Here is a 21,451-nt window from a genome sequence, read left to right as displayed (position 1 = left end):
GGACAAAATGAATTTATTTTTCCAGGGTCCAAGGGAGGGGCTTTAGCCCCTATACCTCTGGATCCGTTATGGTTCTTAAGTCAATAGAAATCAAATCAATTGGTACATGTATTGGCAAATTGGTAGACAGAAACTTTGACTATTAAGTATACAACTAGACATTCCATCCCCATATTAAAGTTGTCGCCAGTTTTTAAAATCAAAATTGTGTAGTTGATGTGCGCCACTGACAGATTGTGCTGATCTAAATTACTAATTTCTGTCGGATACACAAACTTGTTTACCAAGTTAAACTAATGGAATGACTAGTTGTGAGCTATAGCAAAGCAACTGTTATGACCCATCAACTTGGTCGGCAACAAACAATAAGGTAGAGAATTGAACTTTCAAAACTAGCACATTCTGTGACTTGCTCATACAACTAAATTCTTTTTTAATAAGAAATTGGCGCCAGCTGTCTTAAAGATGGGATGTCTACTTCAGTATCCAATAGTCAATGACAGAGGTAAGATCCAGTGTTTTAAAGGTTGCTGGAGAGTTTATTCAACATGTTGGATTTGTTCACTCATACTTGGATTAACTTGGGTTTTCCAATAGAATGAACGAATTTTATTTTACACTCAATAGGGTTTGAAAAGACCCCTGACAATTTTTAGAGGTATTTTGCAAGACTTTGTAAGATCCAAAAAGGTTCTTGCTATGTTACTACAGTATCTAGTATTGAGCTGTCATTAGAAAACATAACTTGTCTGGGTTACCCGGTCATCTGTTTTAAAATTCTCACTTCACTGTACTTCCTGATTGTTTACTCACAGTTGGTCAACTCCACATCAACTCACTCTCTCTGCTTCAACAAAAGTGTTCGTCACAGTGCTAATGGAGACCTGTTGCTGAGTTGTACCAGTATTGTTTTATCTTATATTTTACTGTACATACAATAGTGGTGATTTTTTTTATTTTTGTAAATTACTTGCTATATATTGGTTTATAAACATTAGAAAGCCGATGGTTTGGTATAAGAATAGCTTAAAACCTTGAATAGAGTTGACCACAGAGAAACTTTATGTTATCTGACCCTTCTGTGGCTGGTTTAGGTCGAGTAACCACAACTCTACTGTAATAGCCCAATGACAAAGTGGCTGCTGAGTCCAGGATCAATTACAGGAATCAAGCCATCAACCTTGTTGGCAGGCACATACTGTCTAAGTAGTGATTAAAAAGTTTTATGAAAAGCAAATTTTTGATACATCTCAAATGTAAAATTTGTAATTTAAATCAATCTTCATACTTAATACCAATTTTAAATAGTTTACTCCACAATTATTTTAATTCGCGGTAACAATATGGGTTAACACCATAAAAAATTCACCGAAATGATCAAAAAAGTTTATGTGTATTTGTAGAAGGAGCAAAAACAATAAAACAACCTCAGCCAAATCAACAGATATTAGATACTCTTCGTCTGCCGCTCCACTTAAATTGTTTGACTGTAAATAAATGCTTTCCATAGCAACATGTTGTGTACAGTAAACTTTGACATATTCTTCTGAATTAATTTTTGAGCTAGGGAGTCCCAAATCTTGAAGCGCTTATCAGTATATTTTTAAGGCACCAATGCTGCAACTCAAACTATATAGCAAAAACCTCCAGAATACGAAGCACTAAAATAAATACACTTGGTAAATTGATGGTGGAAGAGGAGCCACTAAGGTTGGTGGTGTAGTTTATGTAAGGTAATGAAACCATTGGGTGGGATATTACAACTAGAGTAGGGGGAAAAAGCGGAATCCACCATTGAGATGTGGAGGTGGGACATGCTCAGGGATAGGAGAAGATGGATAGGCATAGTTGGCCCCCAAACCCCGAGATAACCAGAAGGAAAGAGGTTAAGTGTGTACCCTTGATAGATGGAGACAGATATATTACGACAAGACACAACAGGGTGCGTAGTTCAAGGCTAAGATGAGATTTTAATGAATGATGTTCAGAACTAAATCATCAGGCTTTATTCAGAATCATTAATTACAAGCCTGACAAATGCAGAAAGTGAGCTCCATTCTCAATTATTGGTCAAAGCCATCAAACAGAGCTTCAAACCTTTCTTATAAATAAACCTGTGGCCTTCATATTCAAAAAATCACTTTTTTACCATCAAATTTCCACTGCAAAGTAATCTGGTTAATGATGTTATGCAACCAATCGTTAATTAATAACTTGCCTCTTAGTATTCTTTCCTCGGCACATCGCTGGAAGTCCCATATCCTGATAGTTCCATCATCAGAGCACGTCGCAAACTTGCTGTCATTTGGGCTGAAACTGAACATCAATGTGTTGTTTACATACAAAATATTAAACAAAAACTTATATGATGTCATTGTGCCCATATTATTGAAGCCAATATGCTTTGCAACAAACTTTAATGATCTGCCAACCAGTGCCACCATAGAACTATTGCTGCTGTACATTAATTTGTAGAGGTAAGAAGCGGCCCAGGATGACTTGCTGAATAATATGGTTTAATTTACTTGTCTGTCGGTTATGGAACGTCATTTAAATGGGGACTGGTTTAAAGATAATCAGACTACAATTTTCAAATGTCACATACTTGAAAAGAGATCTTTGGTAAACAAGCTATCACAAACATAAAACACGAAAGAATGGAAGAACATTATATACAATTGGCCACTACGATGAGGCGGAGATGCGTGGTCTTGGCCTTTCGTAGTTTATAACATCCTTCCGATCTTTTGTCTTTTATGTATATTGTGACCCTTTGTGTATTTACCGAAAATCTTAACATGAGTAATCTGACTTTTGAATTGTAGCCTGGTAAAATTTTTATCTTGAAAACGGTCGCCATTTAGACATCAGTTGGATGACGAACAGTCAGGTAAATTAAAGCATATTAATTTGAAAGTCCGAAAATTTTATCTCAGTCACAAAGTATTTCATTCCAAAGCATCTAAATAATTGTAATATGTAAATAGGAATAGTAAATAGGAACACAAAGCAAAAAACTAAGGATATAGTAAAAAAGAGACGAATGTCGGATGGTTCGGAATGAAGAGATCAGGAGAGTTTTTAGGGCAGCTGAAGAGGAATAGTAGGATGATTTGGACATGTGAAAAGATATATTTTAAGGAAAGTGGAGTAAATGGAAAGAAGGCCAAAGAGAGGAAGACCTAGAAAAGGGGTGATAAGTGAGGTGAAGGACCCATACAAAACTTTAATGGGTTTGGACCGCTTTCCCTTAAAAGTGTTTGACTTGATACTTCATTACAAAAATGCCACTGGCGTAGATACGAGAAAAAAAAAAAAAAAAGGGGAATGTGGAGAAGCAAGAAGTGAGTTGACATATTGTAAAGGGAAAGTAAATGTTAGAGAGACTGAAACCCAGGAATAGCCAAAACAGAAGACTATACCAAGTATGTACATGTAACCTCAAACAAAATCTCATGATACCACAAAAATAATTTTTTTAGTTTTTCTTTATCATGGGAACTAGTTGTAATTATTATTATTGGTGATAATTTTTGTATACGGCTAATGATGTATAGTTAACATGGCCAAAGATCAGGGCCCATAAGACTTTGTCCACACCACGTGGCTGTTGGAGCAAATTGTTTTACCCAAACTAAATAGCTATTTAAAGCTCATGAAATTTTATCTTTACCGTCTTTTATTACTGACTAATTTAGTTGAACACGCACCTATTCCAGAACCATTGGTTTTAACTACATATAATAATGGTGACTGTTACAAAACATGGCTTCGCAGCCATGACATCAAATATTTTTACTCAATGTACTGTTACATTTTGCTTATTCGGTTAAAAATGCTTAAAAGGAGTTTGAACACTCTTCAATGTGTATGGATGAAAAAACTGACATTTTTACCTTGGTGTAAAACATACTAATTCATTAAAATATGCTTGTCAAGTGGCTTCTGCGGTGAATATACAACATTTTGTTGGTACTTCATACAGGATATTGATTTCTAACAAAATGTTTATACTAATGTTATTGGAGTGAGTTTTGAGGTGTGATAATTGCTTTCATGTAGTCTTGTAAGACACCTATTAAAGCACTAACAACATAGTAGCTTGTCAATTAAGAAGGTTAACAGTGTAACTATATTAATTATTTATGAAGCTCTTTGGTTTTAATAATATTCATTTGGTTTTAAGCCAATAGTTTATTCAATTATTATTTATAAATACAGTAGTAATTTTTTCACCAATCATTTACGAGTTAAGTTCAAAGTAAACTGCAAGAATGTTGATGCCTTGCTCTTGAGGAAGCAACATTTAAATTGTAGTTGTGTCACTGATCTCCCCCTCCCCCTTCCCACTCACCAACATGCTCTCGATAAATCACGGCCAACAAGGTCCCGTTGTGGCCAAGCGAGCTGGTTCAAATCTTACAACAGCCTTGTATTCTTTACTTCACCCTCTACTATTCTAAACTGTGAAGACACCATACACAGAAGCCAAAAACTAAGTGAGGGAAAATCAATGGGAGCGTTCATTTTCCCTCACATTGTTATTGGCCACTTGTGTGACCACAAAATTAATCGTTTGTTGCATACTTCGTATACCCAGCAAGAATAGAAGAGGATAATTTGAAGGAAGATTTGAGCTTGCTTGCTTGGCTGCGGTGTGAGCTCGTTGGTGGTCTTGATTTGAGGATAACCCTCCTCGTACAAACCGGTATTTGTAGATGGCCCAGCTATCTAGCACAATACATTGAAAACTGGATTTTCACGATAACTTATTGCTTCTTTTATGAGCAATACTCTGAAAAATTTATATTCTTAATTTACTGAAGCTAAAAGAAATTTTGAAATTTGGCCTTATCTACAATTACGAAAAGGGTTGCTAGCCTAGTGGTTAACGTCTCAGACGTTACTCGACCTCCAAATGCCTCAAAATTTGAGAGCTTTAACCACTTTTCCGAAACGGGTTTTGTGATTCCTACATTTAAAATGACACTCGCATGGACACAAAAAGAGGATGTAATGCTAGTGGTAGGGGTAGGGTCTATTACCTGAATTATTATTATCTATTATCTGAATGACGACCATAGTATTTCATGAGCCGGGAGATAGTGCAAGGGCCAAAAGAGCACTGTAATTTTCCTACAGAATTTTTTTTTTCAGGAATATAAGATATTGTTAAACTGTCTAACAACAGTTTTGACATCTTAGTGAAGCGCAAGATTGACTCAATATTTCATAAGGTGACTGAATTTCGGGCAACAGGGTCTGTAACCAGTGGTAAATCTACTGGGTGTCAACATTCAGGGGTTATTTAGAAAATTCTTAAATGAGTTTTTTGCCCTTTTTATAGGAAAGTGGTGCTTAAGTCATTGCCATTTGGCAACACAACATAATGCTAACATCCTATGTAGACTTTTTGGTATTGAAACTTTTAGATGTGGGAGTTATGTGATAGGAATAATAAGATAATTATGTTGTTTCAACAGGACTGGGCTGCGGAAAACACAGCCAATGATTCAAAGGGTGGTTTAAGATGGATGTTCCCTCATCATTTAATCTTGCGTTTAGTGGGCACTCCCAGGCTTGATATCTCAGCATGTGCTTGTTCTTTTGAGTACTCAAATACCTATGTACACAAGCTTCAAAACTAAATAATCTGAATGGTAATTAAAGCAGTGGCGGATTTACTATAAGGCACACAAGGCACGTGGCCGCGGCATGTGGCGGGCAGCACGGCGGCAGGCACATGGTGGTTAGGCTGCGGCCACACGAGTGTTTTTCCACGCACAATACAGCTTAAAATTAAAGTACTATAGCATTGAAACGAATAGGCGCCCGCTACTGTGGAAAAACCCACTGCGTTTGTGCGTGAAAAAACCGTATGGGTCTTATGTGATCGTTGCCTAGCGGTGAAGATGACTCACGTTCATGTCGTGACGTACAGAGGCAGACATAGGACTGCGAGTAGCGAGTACTGTCAGTGTGTCATTTCCAGTGCCTGTGTTGTATTTCTAGTTTGGCAGTTATATTAAGTAAAATTATTGTTAGCAGTTTTTATTGTTAAATTTAAAATCTTTCAAGCCTAAGTTATTTTAGAGTATAGTGAATTTTGTTGTTAACTGCATGCGAAAATAGTTAAGTCATTGTTTAAAATTTTGTCCATTTTATTAATTCTTGATTAAAGTATGCTACTCATAACTGATTGGCAATAAAAAATAGGCCTATTTATTACTTTTTTGTAATGATACAGGGGACGTGTTAACCCTTCCCCGACGTGCGAAATTGTGACATAGAACGGGAAAAAATGATAGAAAAAAAAATTAATTTTCCTTATTTGTGTTTTGTTTTACAAGTATACATAAAATAAACACAATGGAACACTTCATACTGTCAAAATAATTTTTTACTTGTTTTTAACTATGCGGATATATCCTCTACCCGTCCGCGGATGAGTAAAAAAGCAGCAGATATATCCGCAACTTGTCTTTGAAGATATAAACATGACAACGTTAGGCAATAAATAAAGAACAATATGTAAACAATAAATAAAGACAACATAGTGTTGAGCACGAAACGTTTAGGGGCGAGCGTAGGAGAGGTGGGTGGTGCGCTGGAGGGGGGGTGATGTGGGAGAGGGGTACTCCTGAGGAGACTGCTCAAGCACCTGCCAGTCTGCCTAAAGAGAAGGCGGATATATCCGCTTCCGGTCCGGAATATCAAAAACCATAAGCCGATAAATCCGTCACCCGTCCAGGAAGGGTTAAAAGCAGTCATAATTTTTTTTTGCAGAACAATATATTATGTTTATTTAATCTAAAATTTAAAATGTATTAATAACAGGCCCTACTTATTTTATTTATATGAAAACACTACCTTTTTTGGAACCGCTTTTGATTGTTTAACTTTTTCAGTCATTTTAAATTCGTAAATATGCATGAAGAAAATAATAATAATGAGTGAAAAACAAAAAAAGTTAAGTGTTGCAGCATTCCGCAAACTGTCAAAGGAAAAGCCTGAGAGAGAGAGACTCTTTCCTTTTTCGCAAAAAACAAAGGGGCGGCCGGCAAAACGGGCCTAGGGGCAGCGCCGTAGGTACGTCCGCCACTGAATCAAAGGAAACTGTAGGGAATGTAATGGATAATTTTGATGAAAGACTCGGAGTGCATCTACAGGGAAGGAGAGTTACTTTGTGTATGTGAAGTTATTTATAATTTACTATTACTTATATGTGGTATTTAGGAGCATTCGGTAACATTTAAGTGAACAGTGCAATGTTGATTTTTGTTTTGTTTTGTGGCCTTAGTTTTTATGCTAACTAGTATTATTAAATGTTGGAGTAGGTTGAGTTGAGCTCTGTCACATAATATCGGTGAGGTGATGCTGATGAGGGAAGTGGAAAACTTCCTCACAGTTGCCTGCAAAGCAGTTCCATTTCTTATCCTCAATCACCTTTGTATTTATAAAGTAGAATGACTAGTAGATGATTTACTTTCAGTGCCGTTTAATACACAAGAAATGGTGAGTATGATTTGGCTGTATAATTGAAATAATAAATGAATAGGCAGCTCAATATTCCTCTGAAAAATATCATGAGATCATCTTGCATTACCCTTAATTGGTGCAACATTATCACTTGTATGACCATGATAACGATTATTCAGGTTACCTATTTGTTTATATTATTTAACTAGACTAAATTACTTACCTTTTGATAGTTACTTAATTTATAGCAACGTAATACCAGGCCTGCAATAAACTGAAAGTAATAATAACCAATTTTCTATTCTTTTAACACAATTATGTGGAAATAATAAAAAAAATGTTGAATCCAAAATATTTATTACACAGCTGTTAAATAATTAATTTTTAGAATATACAGAACACAACTACCAACTAAAAAAAAAAATACTTTGGGATTTTTAGCTCTTGAGAAAAGTATTGGATTAGACACTGTAATAAAAGTATCTTGTAACCTACCGGTATATTAAAAAAAAATTATGACAGCTAGCCTCAACATACTACTGGACCGAATTACACGCAGGTTGCACCAAAAGAAAGGTTATCGGTTCTAAAGCCTATGTGCAGGTTTTATTTGTATTTTGAGAATATTTACGCTAATTGGGTCAAAAATGGAAATTCAACTTTTCTTATGGAGATTTAACATGGGGCTAATTCTATTTATTAATAGACAAGCATGTTTATTGAAAATATTTTTTCTCAGCTCCTGTGCATCACAGGGAAAATCTACCCATACTGTTAGAAATATATTTGCCTGAAGATGTGCAGAATCCCTTTATAAATAAAAATAAGCTCAAAAATAAGCACCAAATATGATTTTAAAATTTAAAAAAATAACATGGGCCTTATGGGTAACAAATAACAACAAAATATAAATAGAAAATCAAAACAAATGGAAGAAATTCCAATCACATGTTTATTTACAGCGTGGGGTGGAAATAGAGAATTTTGCACAATACATACTTTTGGTTGAGTTTTCAACTACGGGGAGGGCGAGCTCTAGTAATATTTTAAAATGTATTTTACTCAGTTATTTGTTCAATATGTATTTCATGCAAAGGAAAAACATGGATGGAGATGGGACTTTTTATTACTGGAGCACCTTAAAGTATAGTAGCCTACGACTAAGCAAAAGCCTACAATCAGAACATAATAGTTCCATAATTAATCCAACTGTTCTTTTGACAGAATAATGATTATTAAAAAAAGTCACACATTCATTCATGAATGATGTCTTGGCGAATTTTGTTCTGGTTAAATGTAACTTAGTAATATTATCCCCTATCTTACAGAACACTACAGACAGGCCTACTCTCAAAACATGCTCACTGACAAATTATACAAAGGAAAGTACGACTATTGATTAAAACAAGGATAATGTGAGAATGTATAAATAATGTACCATGTAATTTATTTTTGACTAAGTTTACAACTAACTTATAAAAAAAAACTAGATAAGTTTTCCACAATTGCTTCTAATTTTGTGGATTAAGAAATAAAATATACTTAACTAATTTTTATTTGACAGCATAATAAAAATCTATTAATTAGAATGCCTTCAAACTAAAATCATCAGTTACTTTTCAACAACTTCAGTGGTAGGCACTAGAAATTATATGGAAATTAATTTTTGCCTCAAGTCTTTCTTGTGGAAAACATTACCAAAATTTAAGTTTTATTTTTCTATTTCAATGTCACACTTCTGAATGGATTTGGTTTTCCACATTAAGATATTCTTATTTAAAATCCAAAGACCTAACTGTCTTTTTTGGTTAGAACAAAATTAGCATTACAGCAACATTAATTTTCAAAAACTCCTAAAAACTTTCAATAAAATATAACCATCTTGTGGTCTTCAAAATTTTATACTTATTATTTTTGCTCCAACTCTAAATTATAAGAAGCCATGATTATTCTTGTCGAAAATGGTACCTAAATGTAAGTTTTATTTTTATATTTTAATGATGCACTTCTGAACGGATTTGGTTTTCCACATTCCCACTTCAGTCCCAAAGGTCTTTTTGTTGGATACAAAAAGAATTAAAATACCTACCTACTAGTTAGTATGAGTATTACGGCAAAAGATTTAATTTCAATAAAACCTCCTCGTGATCCTTAAAATATTATACTTAATAATTGATGCTCTGACTCCAGTAAATGAGATAGCAAATTTAACGGTTTGATAAAATGAAATGTATCAAACAGAATATTGGATCAAAACAAAATTGCCAAATGTTGTTTGCTAATGTTTATGAAATATTTCTATGGCCTAATGTGATGTCCAATAACAAATCGTGGCCAGTAAATACTGTGTATTAAACACTTTAACTATGGTTTTGCATTTGGTTCAAAAGAGGGACGACAACAATTTAGTCACCCAGGCAATTCAAAATTATCGGGGTGATTAAACATTTTTTCATAAAAGGATGTTTTCCAACTTGAACAAAAAACAAAGTTTTTAAACATAACGAATAAAAGTTCCTATTATCAATTGTAAAAACCGAAACAAGTTACTTACTAATCAACACAAGTAGACTTCTCATCCCATTGTAAATTTTAAAGCTTTTTTTCTTGTCTAGTTCAAGTACGGACACTGGTCACTATTGACGACAAAATTATATTTGCTTGTTTCTATTATTTTGGGGTTAATTTCATGATTTGTGCTTTACTGTTGTTTGGTTATATAACTAGAGAGTGAGTTATTTTTTATGATTAGATCATTTTATTTGGTTAAACGAGGTTTCAATTGGAAATGACTAAGATAACAAGAAACAAATTGTAAACAAAACCTTACCTCTACAGTCCACCGGACGGAACTAACATTAAAATTGGCTTCAACTGTTTGATAAGAATGAGAAATCTACTAAGGGAGTCTATTTATCCATGCTTCAATTGACATTAAGTCTAACTAAAAACACAAAGAATGTGTGAATCATATTTAACTTGGGTAAAGAGTAACAAATGTTACTTATGTTGGCTTTTCAAATCAAAGTAGTAAAAAATAATTAATTGTTTAAAAGATTAGGCCTATACATGGACGTTTAGTAAGTAAATAGTATTTTTATTTTCAAACACAACATTGGCGAAATTTGTTAATTTATTATCTTCAATCAAATGAATACATTTCCAAAATTGTACTGGACACCCAGTTAATTTGATAGCCAAAATTTAATCTCAGAAATAATTTTACGTAAAAGTCTCTTTTTATGTGATTAGATAAGGGGTGTGCAGTTTAAAAATATTCAAACGCATATTTAAAACAATTTTATTGTCCAGAAAAGTTGACAAGACAGAAAGTTAAATATATAAATATATATTAAAATACTGGACAAAACATCACAGAAATATCACAGATAAGAATTGTCTCGCTGGGGTTTTGTTACGACTTTATTGTTACGCGAGCGAGACCAACCTGTCGTGGAAGGGAGGATCTCTTTATTGAGGAAGGAGACAGGTTCAGACATGTATACATGTGTACTATACTAGACTATATCATATGACTAGGGAGAGTAGAAGGATATTTATTTATTCCTATACAAAAACTATAGACCACGAGAGTAAAACAAGTGTAATTTTATCAGCTACTACAATCGAGCACCCTCAAATTGTTTGTAGGTTGTTCAGTTCGAGACTTAAGTGAAAATGTGTAAACTTAAAAATAATAAATGCAGTTAAAATTGTTAAAAAGACCCGAGATCGTATGACTAGGGAAAGGAGAAGGATGATTTATTTATTCCAAGATACAAAAATAGTAGGCCTAGACCACGAGAATAAAATATTTTCTAAGTTGCTAGACAATAAATCACCTGCAGTTTGTTCAGACTACTTAAATTAAAACGTTTCAACTTCTTGAATAATTCTATTGAAATTGCTTAAAAGATTGGATGTAAACCAAGAAAATTAATATTTATTTAAGATTAGGATGAAACATTTTGCAACTATTCGAACCGGAATTCGATAAAACAATTATTGAAATCAAAATCACTACATTGGAAATGCGGTACCGCATTTTGAAAGGTATAGAGCTGGCTTACCTAAGAGAATTAGTCCAGAGGCTGATTAGCCTACAATAAAATGATACAAAGCATAACAATAACAATGATAATCATCCTCAAATAGGATTTCTTCAGAGACTAGATCCAAGATATTTAAAATGTTCTTAATATACTCTCTGAACAAGTCCTATATTAGGACGAAATATCAGTGTGATGTTCATGTTTTGTAGCCTTTTATTGAGCAACCATCAAGCAGACTCTAAATTTTCTCTCGTAAGCAAGGTTAACTCTTATTCAAAATTCCTAATCAGCAACTTGGCTTTTCTAAAAAAAAAAAAAAGTCTTAATAGATACCAAGAGAGAACAACCGAAGCATGTTACCTCCCACCAAGATGAAACTTCAAACATAAATGCCCAAATGTGATACTATTGAAATGTTGAGGGCAAAAACAATACAACTTAATAATCAATATACAATAACACCTGTCCTGCTTTAGCGGAGCTCCTAGCGACATAAGGATGGAAATAAAATCTTTATTCATACAAAAATATACAGTAACAAATGGAGTTAAGAAGAAGAGGAGTCTACCTGATGCCTCGTATAGCCTCCTTGTGCGCAAGAAACATTTTGACGTTGTTCATGTTGGACTGCCAATACTTGACGTAGCCTGCGTGGTCGGCCGTCACCATCCACACGTCGTTGTGAGACCACACCATCGTCCTTACTGGACTGTCATGCGCCTGGAACAAATAATAAACATGCACTTGAGTTACCAAAGTCTACGTCTACTAACATCTTTGAATTGTTGTACACAATTGTTCCGCAATAAGCTGAAGCTTATTGAATCCTGTGGTAAAATAATTATTCATGATTCATAAAAATACTTTTTGGCTACAGTTGGATGTTTCTAAAATTTCCTAAAAATATATGTCTCCAGTTCTTAATTTAGCCTGGATACACACCGGTTGGTTGGTTGGTGCGACATGTCGTATGACACAAGGCCTGGTGCATATACGCACTGGCACTGATCCCCCGAGCAACGATGTTATTCAGCCATCTACAAAGCATGTTTTCAGTGGTTATACTTCGTTCATAAAATTTAGGCGGTTTGAGATGAAGTGATTCCATCCCCTCTACCCTCTACCTAACTCTAACTTTAAAACAACAGCCGACAGCTGATATTTAGATTAAGCAAAAAAAGGGTGGGGACCAAGGGAAGCTTCCCCTATTGATAATAATGTTAAGTTGATCGTGAAATATTTTTGAAAAGTATGTGATTATTGGACATTTATTTATTTAGTTAAGATTGTAAAGTTGTTGTGTATCAAACTGGCTTGATTACTCCACGTTTGTATCGGTCAAGCATATTTAAAACCCTGCACCGTCAGCTATTGACAACAATTTCTTGTCTTTTGAACACATTTTGTAGTCTATTCGATTGACCCAGTATAATGTCTCAAAAAAGTAAAAAAGAAACAATCACAAAAAAAATGCATGTCTCTTTCAATTTCTGCGAGACCAGCGTGTAACCCACATTATGGTAATAAGCTAGTTATTATAAAACATCTAATTTCAGAAACTTTGAGATTTATATTTTATTATAGCGTAGGGGAGTTGATACAAGAAAAAGTACCACTGAAGTTGTTGGAACAAACAGAAAAATGTCTTTCAATCAGCCAAAAAGCAATGACTCCTATGATAAAACCTTAAAAAGATCAAAAAGCTATGTCTAAGGTTTTAGATAAAGCAATACTTATAAAATAAATCTGTGTGGTTTACATAGACGTAGGTATGTTCATAAATTAAATATGTAACTAACTTTTAAAAATGCAAGAGGGCTTTTCTCCTGAATCCTTGAAATTTTGTCTTCCCAAATAACTACCTACAGGCGCCCTTGTTAGGTAGGACTCCCACTAGTTTGGCATTGTTATTTTGACAAGAAACAACTTCTTCCTTTAAACTCTAGTTGTAATGTAAACAAATATAAGAAATCTATCTCAGTTTAGTTGACTATTGTTCTCTATAGTCAAATAATGGGTGGCTATGGATTTCAATCTGAACAGAAAATAACATTCTACCACACTCTAGGGAAGTGTTTCAAAGCTTTCAAAGGTACCTGTAAAATCGTTTCAAAATTGAACGTAAGTCCGTTCCAGAGAGTAAACTCCCCAGACGAGGCCCCAGTGACCAGTCTACGCCCCTCCGGAGTCCACGCCATACAGAAGATCGGACATCTCATCTTATTGGTGGCGGCCTTCACAAACTTGGTGGTGACAGCGTTGATAGCGTTGTCCTCGTAGGCAGGGGGAGGTTGCATGTCTGGTAGATACAGGACATCAGGCTGCAGCGCTCTCCTGTCTCTAAAGTCCCTTTGCCAAACACGGGCCTTGAAACAAAAATCATGACTATGAATTAAGACGTTAAGACATACGCCTAAGATTATAAACTAGGACTGCTTCCAGAGCAGAGAAAAGTAGTTGAGCGGAGAATGGTGTTTTATTGTTTACTACTTCTTTTTTTCATTTCCCTCACTTTAAACTTAAAAAATACTGAACTTCTATTAACACAAGTAGATTTCTCTAATTGGCTAGGATAGAATACTCGTCTGTCCTACATCTGTCGATCTAAAAGTTCTAAAAAAACACTTAAACGGAGGTGAAGATGATATAGCTTAATCAGTCAAAACCGTTGAACAACTTCGTATCAACCCCTGGATTCCGAAGTAGAATCCGAAACGGTAATTAAGGGTTGATATCTAGGTTATAACTAGCTAGAACTGTACCTCCCTGTTTTAGATTAAGCAGATGACTAACCCTGAGGGTTAAAAATTAAAATGTAAATAAATGCAGGTCTCCGAAAATGCCTGAAATTATATCCCTGTGTTTTTTAAGTAGGCCTACTCCACTTTATTACGAAACAACGTGTAGCTAATCGAATTACACCAATATTTATCTTTACACAAATGTTCTCTTCACGTAAAAATAATTATGAAGCTCGATGGTGAAGGTTAATAACAATATATGGAACTGTGTTTTGCTGATGAATCCGCTCAATTTTGTGGATGCCTCTGCGAACGCTACCTAGTAATATCCACAATTGAGACTTAATATAGCTTTACTTACTTCTAACATTTTAATGATTGCAGAATTGTAATCTACAGTTTTCCTCATAGCCGATTTCCTCAAGCGTTTCCCATCAAATTCGGGGTCAAGCGCAGCCACTCCCCGCACATAAGGTCTGAATGGCTGAAAGAACGTGTGTCTAGGTCCAAACCGCTGCCCTTGGTGGGGTGGAGGGTAGCGATGACCCATGGGAGGGGGGACAGCCATGTTGCCTACAGCCGGGGGCGGCACAGTGAAGGCCTGACTGTTCGGTGTTATGGTTATCATTCTGAAACTAATGAAAACACTAGTTATATATGGTTTTTTTTTCTGAGCCAAGTATTTTGCTGAACACCAGACATAACAAATCTACATAGCCTTATGGGCATTGGCACGATAAAGTTTTAGCATCACACTTCTATGTTACAGTTTTGGCCTATTTTCAATTAAGACTAATATGCCTGGCTAAAGCCAATACAAATCATGAGACCTAAATCAAACAAAAAATTAAATGAATTAACGCTAAGCTTAATTTAAATTATGAACTTAAGTTACTCATGCAATTTTTTGTTTATTGGCTAAATTAGGCAATTTTAATTAATTTTTCGGCAAACACCGTTTTCACCCTGAAATTTACATTTAAGGTTGCCCTATTAAGGCATGTGAGGGTGGTAAGTTGGGCTTTAGGCAAATTCGGTGCTGTACTTAATAGTGTTTTGAAGTTAGGTTAGTAAGGATTAAGTTAAGCTACAGTAAGTCATTTATCTTAGAACTGAATTGTTATAATTATGGGTAATTATTTAGATGAGGGTGACCAAGCGTTCTATAGTAAGTTATATATCATTAGAAACTAGATTTTTACCTGAAAATAATGGTGCAAAAATTTTTCTGCTGCCACAAAAACTGAATTTACTACGATTTTTTGAAGTTTATTTTAATGTTTTATATTAGGAACATTGAATCTGCACTACAATGTTTACACTGTATAATTGAAGTTAATAGCACAATTCACATTTTTATTGATTGATTATATGCCATTTTAATATAAATATTACCCTCACAACCCACACTTAGAAAGGTAATTATGTTAATTTAAGTAGGCTATAACTTATGTATTATTTGATTAAAATTAATTAACATTAATAAACACCTCTAGTTCGGACATATTTAATCTGGATCTGGGGACTGGATTATGAACATTGAAGAAGGAATTCATTTAGTTCTTCTCTTCACTTAATTAACCGAATGGCTTAGCTTAGGTTTTGACCATTAACCGTTATGTCCCATCAGTATTTAGTGTAGTGGAAGTTTTAATAAAATGAATAAACAACAAATTGACACTATTCTAACCTAACCTAACCTAACCAAACTTCTCGTACAGTTTAAAATTTGTTTATAAGTTGAAAAAGACATGTGAGGTTGGTAGGTTGGATGTTATGTGGACTCGTGACTGTATTAAGTCCTTTGAAGGTAGGTTAGATTAGGGAAGTTAAAGTTTAGGTTATAATGAATCGAGTTGTTGATTTATATTATCTCCAGACTGTTTATGCACTTTGTAAAAAGTACTACAAACACAATAAATAATAATTTCAAAAATGCTGCGCATTTTTGAAATTATTATTTATTCTGTAAGTAGTACTTTTAACAAAGTGCATAAACAGTCTGGAGATAATATAAATCAACAACTCGATTCATTATAACCTAAACTTTACCTTCCTAATCTAACCTAACTTCAAAACACTTAATACAGTCACGAGTCCACAGAACACCCAACCTACCCACCTCACATGTCTAAATAAGAACTGAAGTAGTTCATAATCAACGCTCAGTTGAATTTATAAATGCCTCTACCTCCTTGTCCTCTTTGGCAATTCACAGTAAAGTTATGGCGACAGAGACCAGCCGACAAGATGCATTACAGTAATAAACTTTAAAAAATCGTAGTAAATTCAGTTTTTGTGGCAGCAGAAAAATTTTTGCACCATTATTTTCAGGTAAAAATCTAGTTTCCAATGATATATAACTTACTATAGAACGCTTGGTCACCCCCATCTAAACAATTTCCTAATTATGTTGACTACAGACTGTTTTTGTACAATTTAAACACTGGGGAAAACATTGCAAAATACCTTACAATTTAAAAATGCTTGCAGAAAAAAACAGTGTCCTATATAACCCAGTCTTGTATTTCAACAGCCTAGCCTACTGGACAGTTTTGATATTACAATTAACGGGATACTAATTACTTCCAAGAATGTTAAGGATAAAGGTTTAAGACTATAGTGATTTATTTGAAATGATTCATCGTATAAGTTAAATGTCTCTTGTAATGTTAGTCTGTAGACTAACTTATTTGTTTTGCTTGTTCATGTAAGTCATGTATTATTTTGTAATGAGTCGGATCAATCAATACAATATGTAATCTTATCTATCTTAAGTATTTTTGTATGTTATATTAGGCCATGTATTACTGTTCTTGTATTCATACTTGTGTAAGTAAGTTAAACCATCTTGCTTTGATGCATATATTGTATACCTAATGGCTGTTTGGTAGAAAATAAATAAAAAAGGTTAGGAACATAAATCCCGCAAGAAAGAAATAATTAAGTCTATAGTAGGCCTAGGCCAATCATAGGTCAGAGGCATCAAGATGAAATTATACTAAATAGGCTAGCCTAACGAATTTCTCCCTTTCAGTTATCAACTAACTAACTAAACAAATAAGGCTAGCAAATTTAATTTAAATCAAATTCAAAGCAGGGTAGTAGGTCATACCTACGGCGTGGTCAAATGATCTCTTGGTAAACTAAACTCAGTAAAATGTACTTGCGGTGATCTAGACCATACTAGTACATAAAGGTTAACATTATGGAAGTTGTGTTACAATAATGGCTAACTTAAATCAATACATTTAATTCCATGATTTATTAACAAAATAATGATATAAAGCGAGACGGTTTTATTCTGGTTTAGACGAAGACAGGGACAAGACAAACTAAACTAACTAACCGTCAACCGAACTGCAACTGATTGACATTTTACAAAAACGATCAACGACAGGGCCGACAGGGGACAGACAACGAAAACGAAAACGATGATTCGGCACGGCAACGGCAATGGAACGGAGTCGGGATGGAATGGAATGGCCCAATGGCAGGTCCGGTGGAATCGAAAAGAAGAAGACAAAAAACTTGTGGTGACGTAATAGAAAATTCAATCGTTAATCTAGTCCTTTGGTTATAATCAAACCAGCGAAGTAGCCTTTCATCGGTACGATGTCATAGCTTTAAGCTTATGATGCCATAGCTTATAATTGCGAATTTGTTCTATAGCTTATAATCATAGAAATGTGGCATAGCTTATAACGGGTTTCTAAAATGTGGCATATAATGGTATAGCTCAAATGTGCTGCAGTTTATAAAATCTTGTTTGTTCTATAGCTTATAATTCTCAAAACGTGTCATAGCTTATAACACACGGGAATGGCGTCATAGTGGATGGAACCACTGATCGATCCTCTGTAAACAACACAGATTATCGTGCAGTGTAGTGGTCAGTGGTCCTCAAATTATCGTACGGACTAAAAGATGGTTGCGTTAAGTGCAGCCAACGTAGCAAAAACCAAAAGTATTTGATACTCGAAGCACGGCCGCCTAAGTGAAGACAAAGAAAGGTCATATGCACTGTATACATTACAAAGTGTTTTTAGCGAATTTCCCAGATAGGGAATAAGCTATTACCGTAGGTCTCATGGTAAGACCTAGACCCGGGACCGATTTACTTTTTCCTTTTGAGGTCCCCAGAGACCAAAAACACCATCAGTTCAAATTCATAAATATATATATATATAATATATATTTCCGTTAGCGCGATAACTAGAGCAAAAGTAAGTGATCCGATTTTGATGAAATTTGGTACAAACGTGTAAACCTACGTTTATTCGAACGAGTTCGCGAACGAGCATGATCGGACTACGGGAACGGGGGTTTATGGGGTAAAAATTGGTTTTCCCCATTTTTTACCCTAAAAACACAAAATTTCACAATTTATCCAAACCATATTGTGAGCTTAAAAAATAAATAATTTAGTATATTGGATTGTTGTTGTATGCCTAACCGTTACGGGGATAATTAAAAAAAATGTAAATTTAAAATTTGTATTTTATTCTTATGGAGAATAAATAAACTGTTGTAGTTTGCTTGTTTATGGATAAATTTTAATAAAATTTCCCATTTTATTAATTTCATATTAAGCTATCAATATTTCAATAAAAACACACCTCAATACATTTCCCTGTAGCAGCAAACCTAAGTACTCATTAAAATTAATGTTATTTAAATCTATATACTATTATATAAAAATCTAATGGTGTCTGTCTGTATGTGTATTACTAATAGGTGCAAAAACTACTGAACCAACTGGGCTAAAATTTTACCAAAAATATAGTTACCATACAAAGGACCATTATAGGACTATTCACATTTGGATAATGACCGTAGGCTTTGCCCCTTTGGCTTTAAAAGTTCTGAGGTAAAGATTTTAAAAGTAAATATTGATTGGTCTCCATGGCTTTGATGAGAACACTAAAAATGTTTGTTTACATTTGGTTTGACATTTAAATGTAAACAAGAAGAACTGCTAAACTGCATAACTTTAGACAGCTGATACAAAGAAATTAAATATAATATTTTCCATAACTATGAGGTAGGTTTATTTTAATCTAACCTTTTATCATGGATTATTTATTCTAAAACTATGCCAATGATTATATAAAAAAAGATTCTATAACCGTTGCTGTATTAACTCCCAGTATCAACTCCGGCTCTGCTTTGGATTTTTTTAAAGCGTCTAAGTTATGAAAATAATATTATTGATATGATTTCATGGAAACAGTATGAAAATTACAATGTATAGATGTTTTATATGAATTTGGAGGCTACTTCAAATAAATTCTAACTGCTTCACATGTGTTAGATTAACTTAACATAACTTGCACATCACATTGTTTTTTTTTATGTATATTTAGGTAAATTAAGTTATTGTGTTTTGCTAAACCTATGCTTAAATTAAACTAAAGAATATCATCAATAACTAAATTGTACGTCTTTGAGTTTTGTTTTTTAAAATCTGTTGTATATGTGTAACTATAATTAATTATCAAATGGTAATACAAAATACTCGTATTTTATCTTAACTTAGCTTTCAGTTCACATTTACTGTATTTGTATTTGATAAATTTAATGTTTTGCCACACCACTGATTAAATTAAACCAAAGAAAATATCATAAAACTAAGCAGTACACAGTGTTTTAAACTGTGTGTTAAAAGTTTTTAAAAGTTTTGTAAGTGTGCAAAATGTAAAGACAATGGACGATGGAACTGATTAAAAGAAATGGTTTGTATATTAAGTTGTTTGTTGATATTTTTGTAGAGTAGAATCAGAGATGCAGTGAAACATATACTGTATTTGCTATTACATTTTTTAGTCCTTGATGTTTTGATAATCATATTAGTTTTGTCTACTGTCTTTAATGCTAAATTATTTGTTTAAAATTTTTTATAGTACCTATAGATATTCAAAAGACTGTATTGGTAAGGCACAGCAATATTTCTTAAGTTTATAACAGCTGACTTAGTTTTGCTAATGATTTATTGTGAGTGAAAAAACTGAAGATGGAAGGATTTGTGATTTAATATAAAGAAGAGTGAAATTTTAAAATAATGTTCATTTAAATTTAATAATTAGTAATAACTTCAAAAATTTAAATTTAAAATGTCATTAATAAATAAAAAGATATGTAATTAAGGGAAATGAAATGGTGGTACCCACTACTTACCAGATTTAAAGTCATAACTTAAACGTTTCTATTACGGCCATAAAAGTTGAATTTCGTTTCTAAAAGCGTTGGCGGATGTGTAACTATTATATGCAACAAATGTAAAGATTAAAATGATTCTATTTAGTGTCCTCTTCCGTTGCAAAGCACGGGTACAACAGCTAGTAGGAAATAAATCTGACAATTTTAAGGGAATATTTGAGTAGAAATGCAGCCAGGTAAATGGAAATTTGCTTAGTCTGCAGGTTTGCTGCAGCGGGGGTATTGTTGAATAGTAGAATAATTTTTGGTATTTATTGTTTTTCTTTAATTATGTAAACTGAAACATATTATCATAAGTTTGATACTGCTCGTGTTGCTTATTTATGCACTGAGCTCAATGTATTTATGCTATGCATGATAACTAGTTCTTATTGTATAATATTTATTTTGTAATATTGTGTAATGCCGGTATAAAAATACTTTTTCATAGATAAAACCGTAGACTATGCAACATAAGTAGACTTCTCATCCCATTGTTAATTTTGAAGTTTGTTTTTCGTGTCTAGTTCATGTACGTCAACACTGATCGTTAGTGTAGACAAAATCCGCAGAACACCTGATGATGGGGGTATTGAGCCCCCGACACCCCCGCATGGGCGTGTTGAGTCCGCGGGACACCTTATGGGTGGGTTTAGCCAAGGGTACCGTTGGACGGGTGTGTTGAGTCCCCGACACCCCCGCATGGGCATGTTGAGCCCGTGGGACACCTGATGGGTGTGTTGAGCTACGGGTACCGTTGGACGGGTGTGTTGAGCCACCAGCACCCCCATATGGGCATGTTGAGCCTACGGGACACCTAATGGGCGTGCTGAGCCCCGGGTACCACCAGACGGCACCGTCAGACGGGCATGTTGAGCCCTCCCGCATGGGCGTGTTAAGACCAATAAACAGTAGTTAATGTATGATTAAACTTCAAACAAACAAACACCCAAAACTTTCACATTTATATCAGTGTGATTA

At 34.2% G+C, this 21,451-nt stretch overlaps 1 protein-coding gene across 1 annotated transcript in view; it reads right to left on the bottom strand.

Annotated features, from left to right (window-relative positions):
- The window catches only part of LOC129000549 (pre-mRNA 3' end processing protein WDR33), a 29,051-nt gene extending 11,434 nt beyond the window's left edge, over positions 1–17,617 (bottom strand). The window contains exons 1-5 of the mRNA XM_054427511.1: positions 17,388–17,617; positions 14,634–14,907; positions 13,628–13,897; positions 12,100–12,251; positions 2,219–2,316 (exon numbers count right to left, since the gene is read on the bottom strand). Coding sequence (XP_054283486.1) covers positions 2,219–2,316; positions 12,100–12,251; positions 13,628–13,897; positions 14,634–14,900 — 787 coding nt within the window. The 5' untranslated portion in view covers positions 14,901–14,907; positions 17,388–17,617. The remainder of the gene's footprint in view (positions 1–2,218; positions 2,317–12,099; positions 12,252–13,627; positions 13,898–14,633; positions 14,908–17,387) is intronic.
- Between the last annotated feature and the right edge of the window lie 3,834 nt (positions 17,618–21,451).

The sequence above is a fragment of the Macrosteles quadrilineatus genome, unplaced genomic scaffold (genome assembly GCF_028750875.1).
Source record: "Macrosteles quadrilineatus isolate MER2022 unplaced genomic scaffold, UCM_ALF_1.0 Scaffold_8__2_contigs__length_117827958, whole genome shotgun sequence".
NCBI lineage: Eukaryota > Metazoa > Arthropoda > Insecta > Hemiptera > Cicadellidae > Macrosteles > Macrosteles quadrilineatus.
The sequence above is the reverse complement of the archived record's forward strand: the minus strand, read 5'-3'. Positions and strand labels throughout refer to the sequence as shown.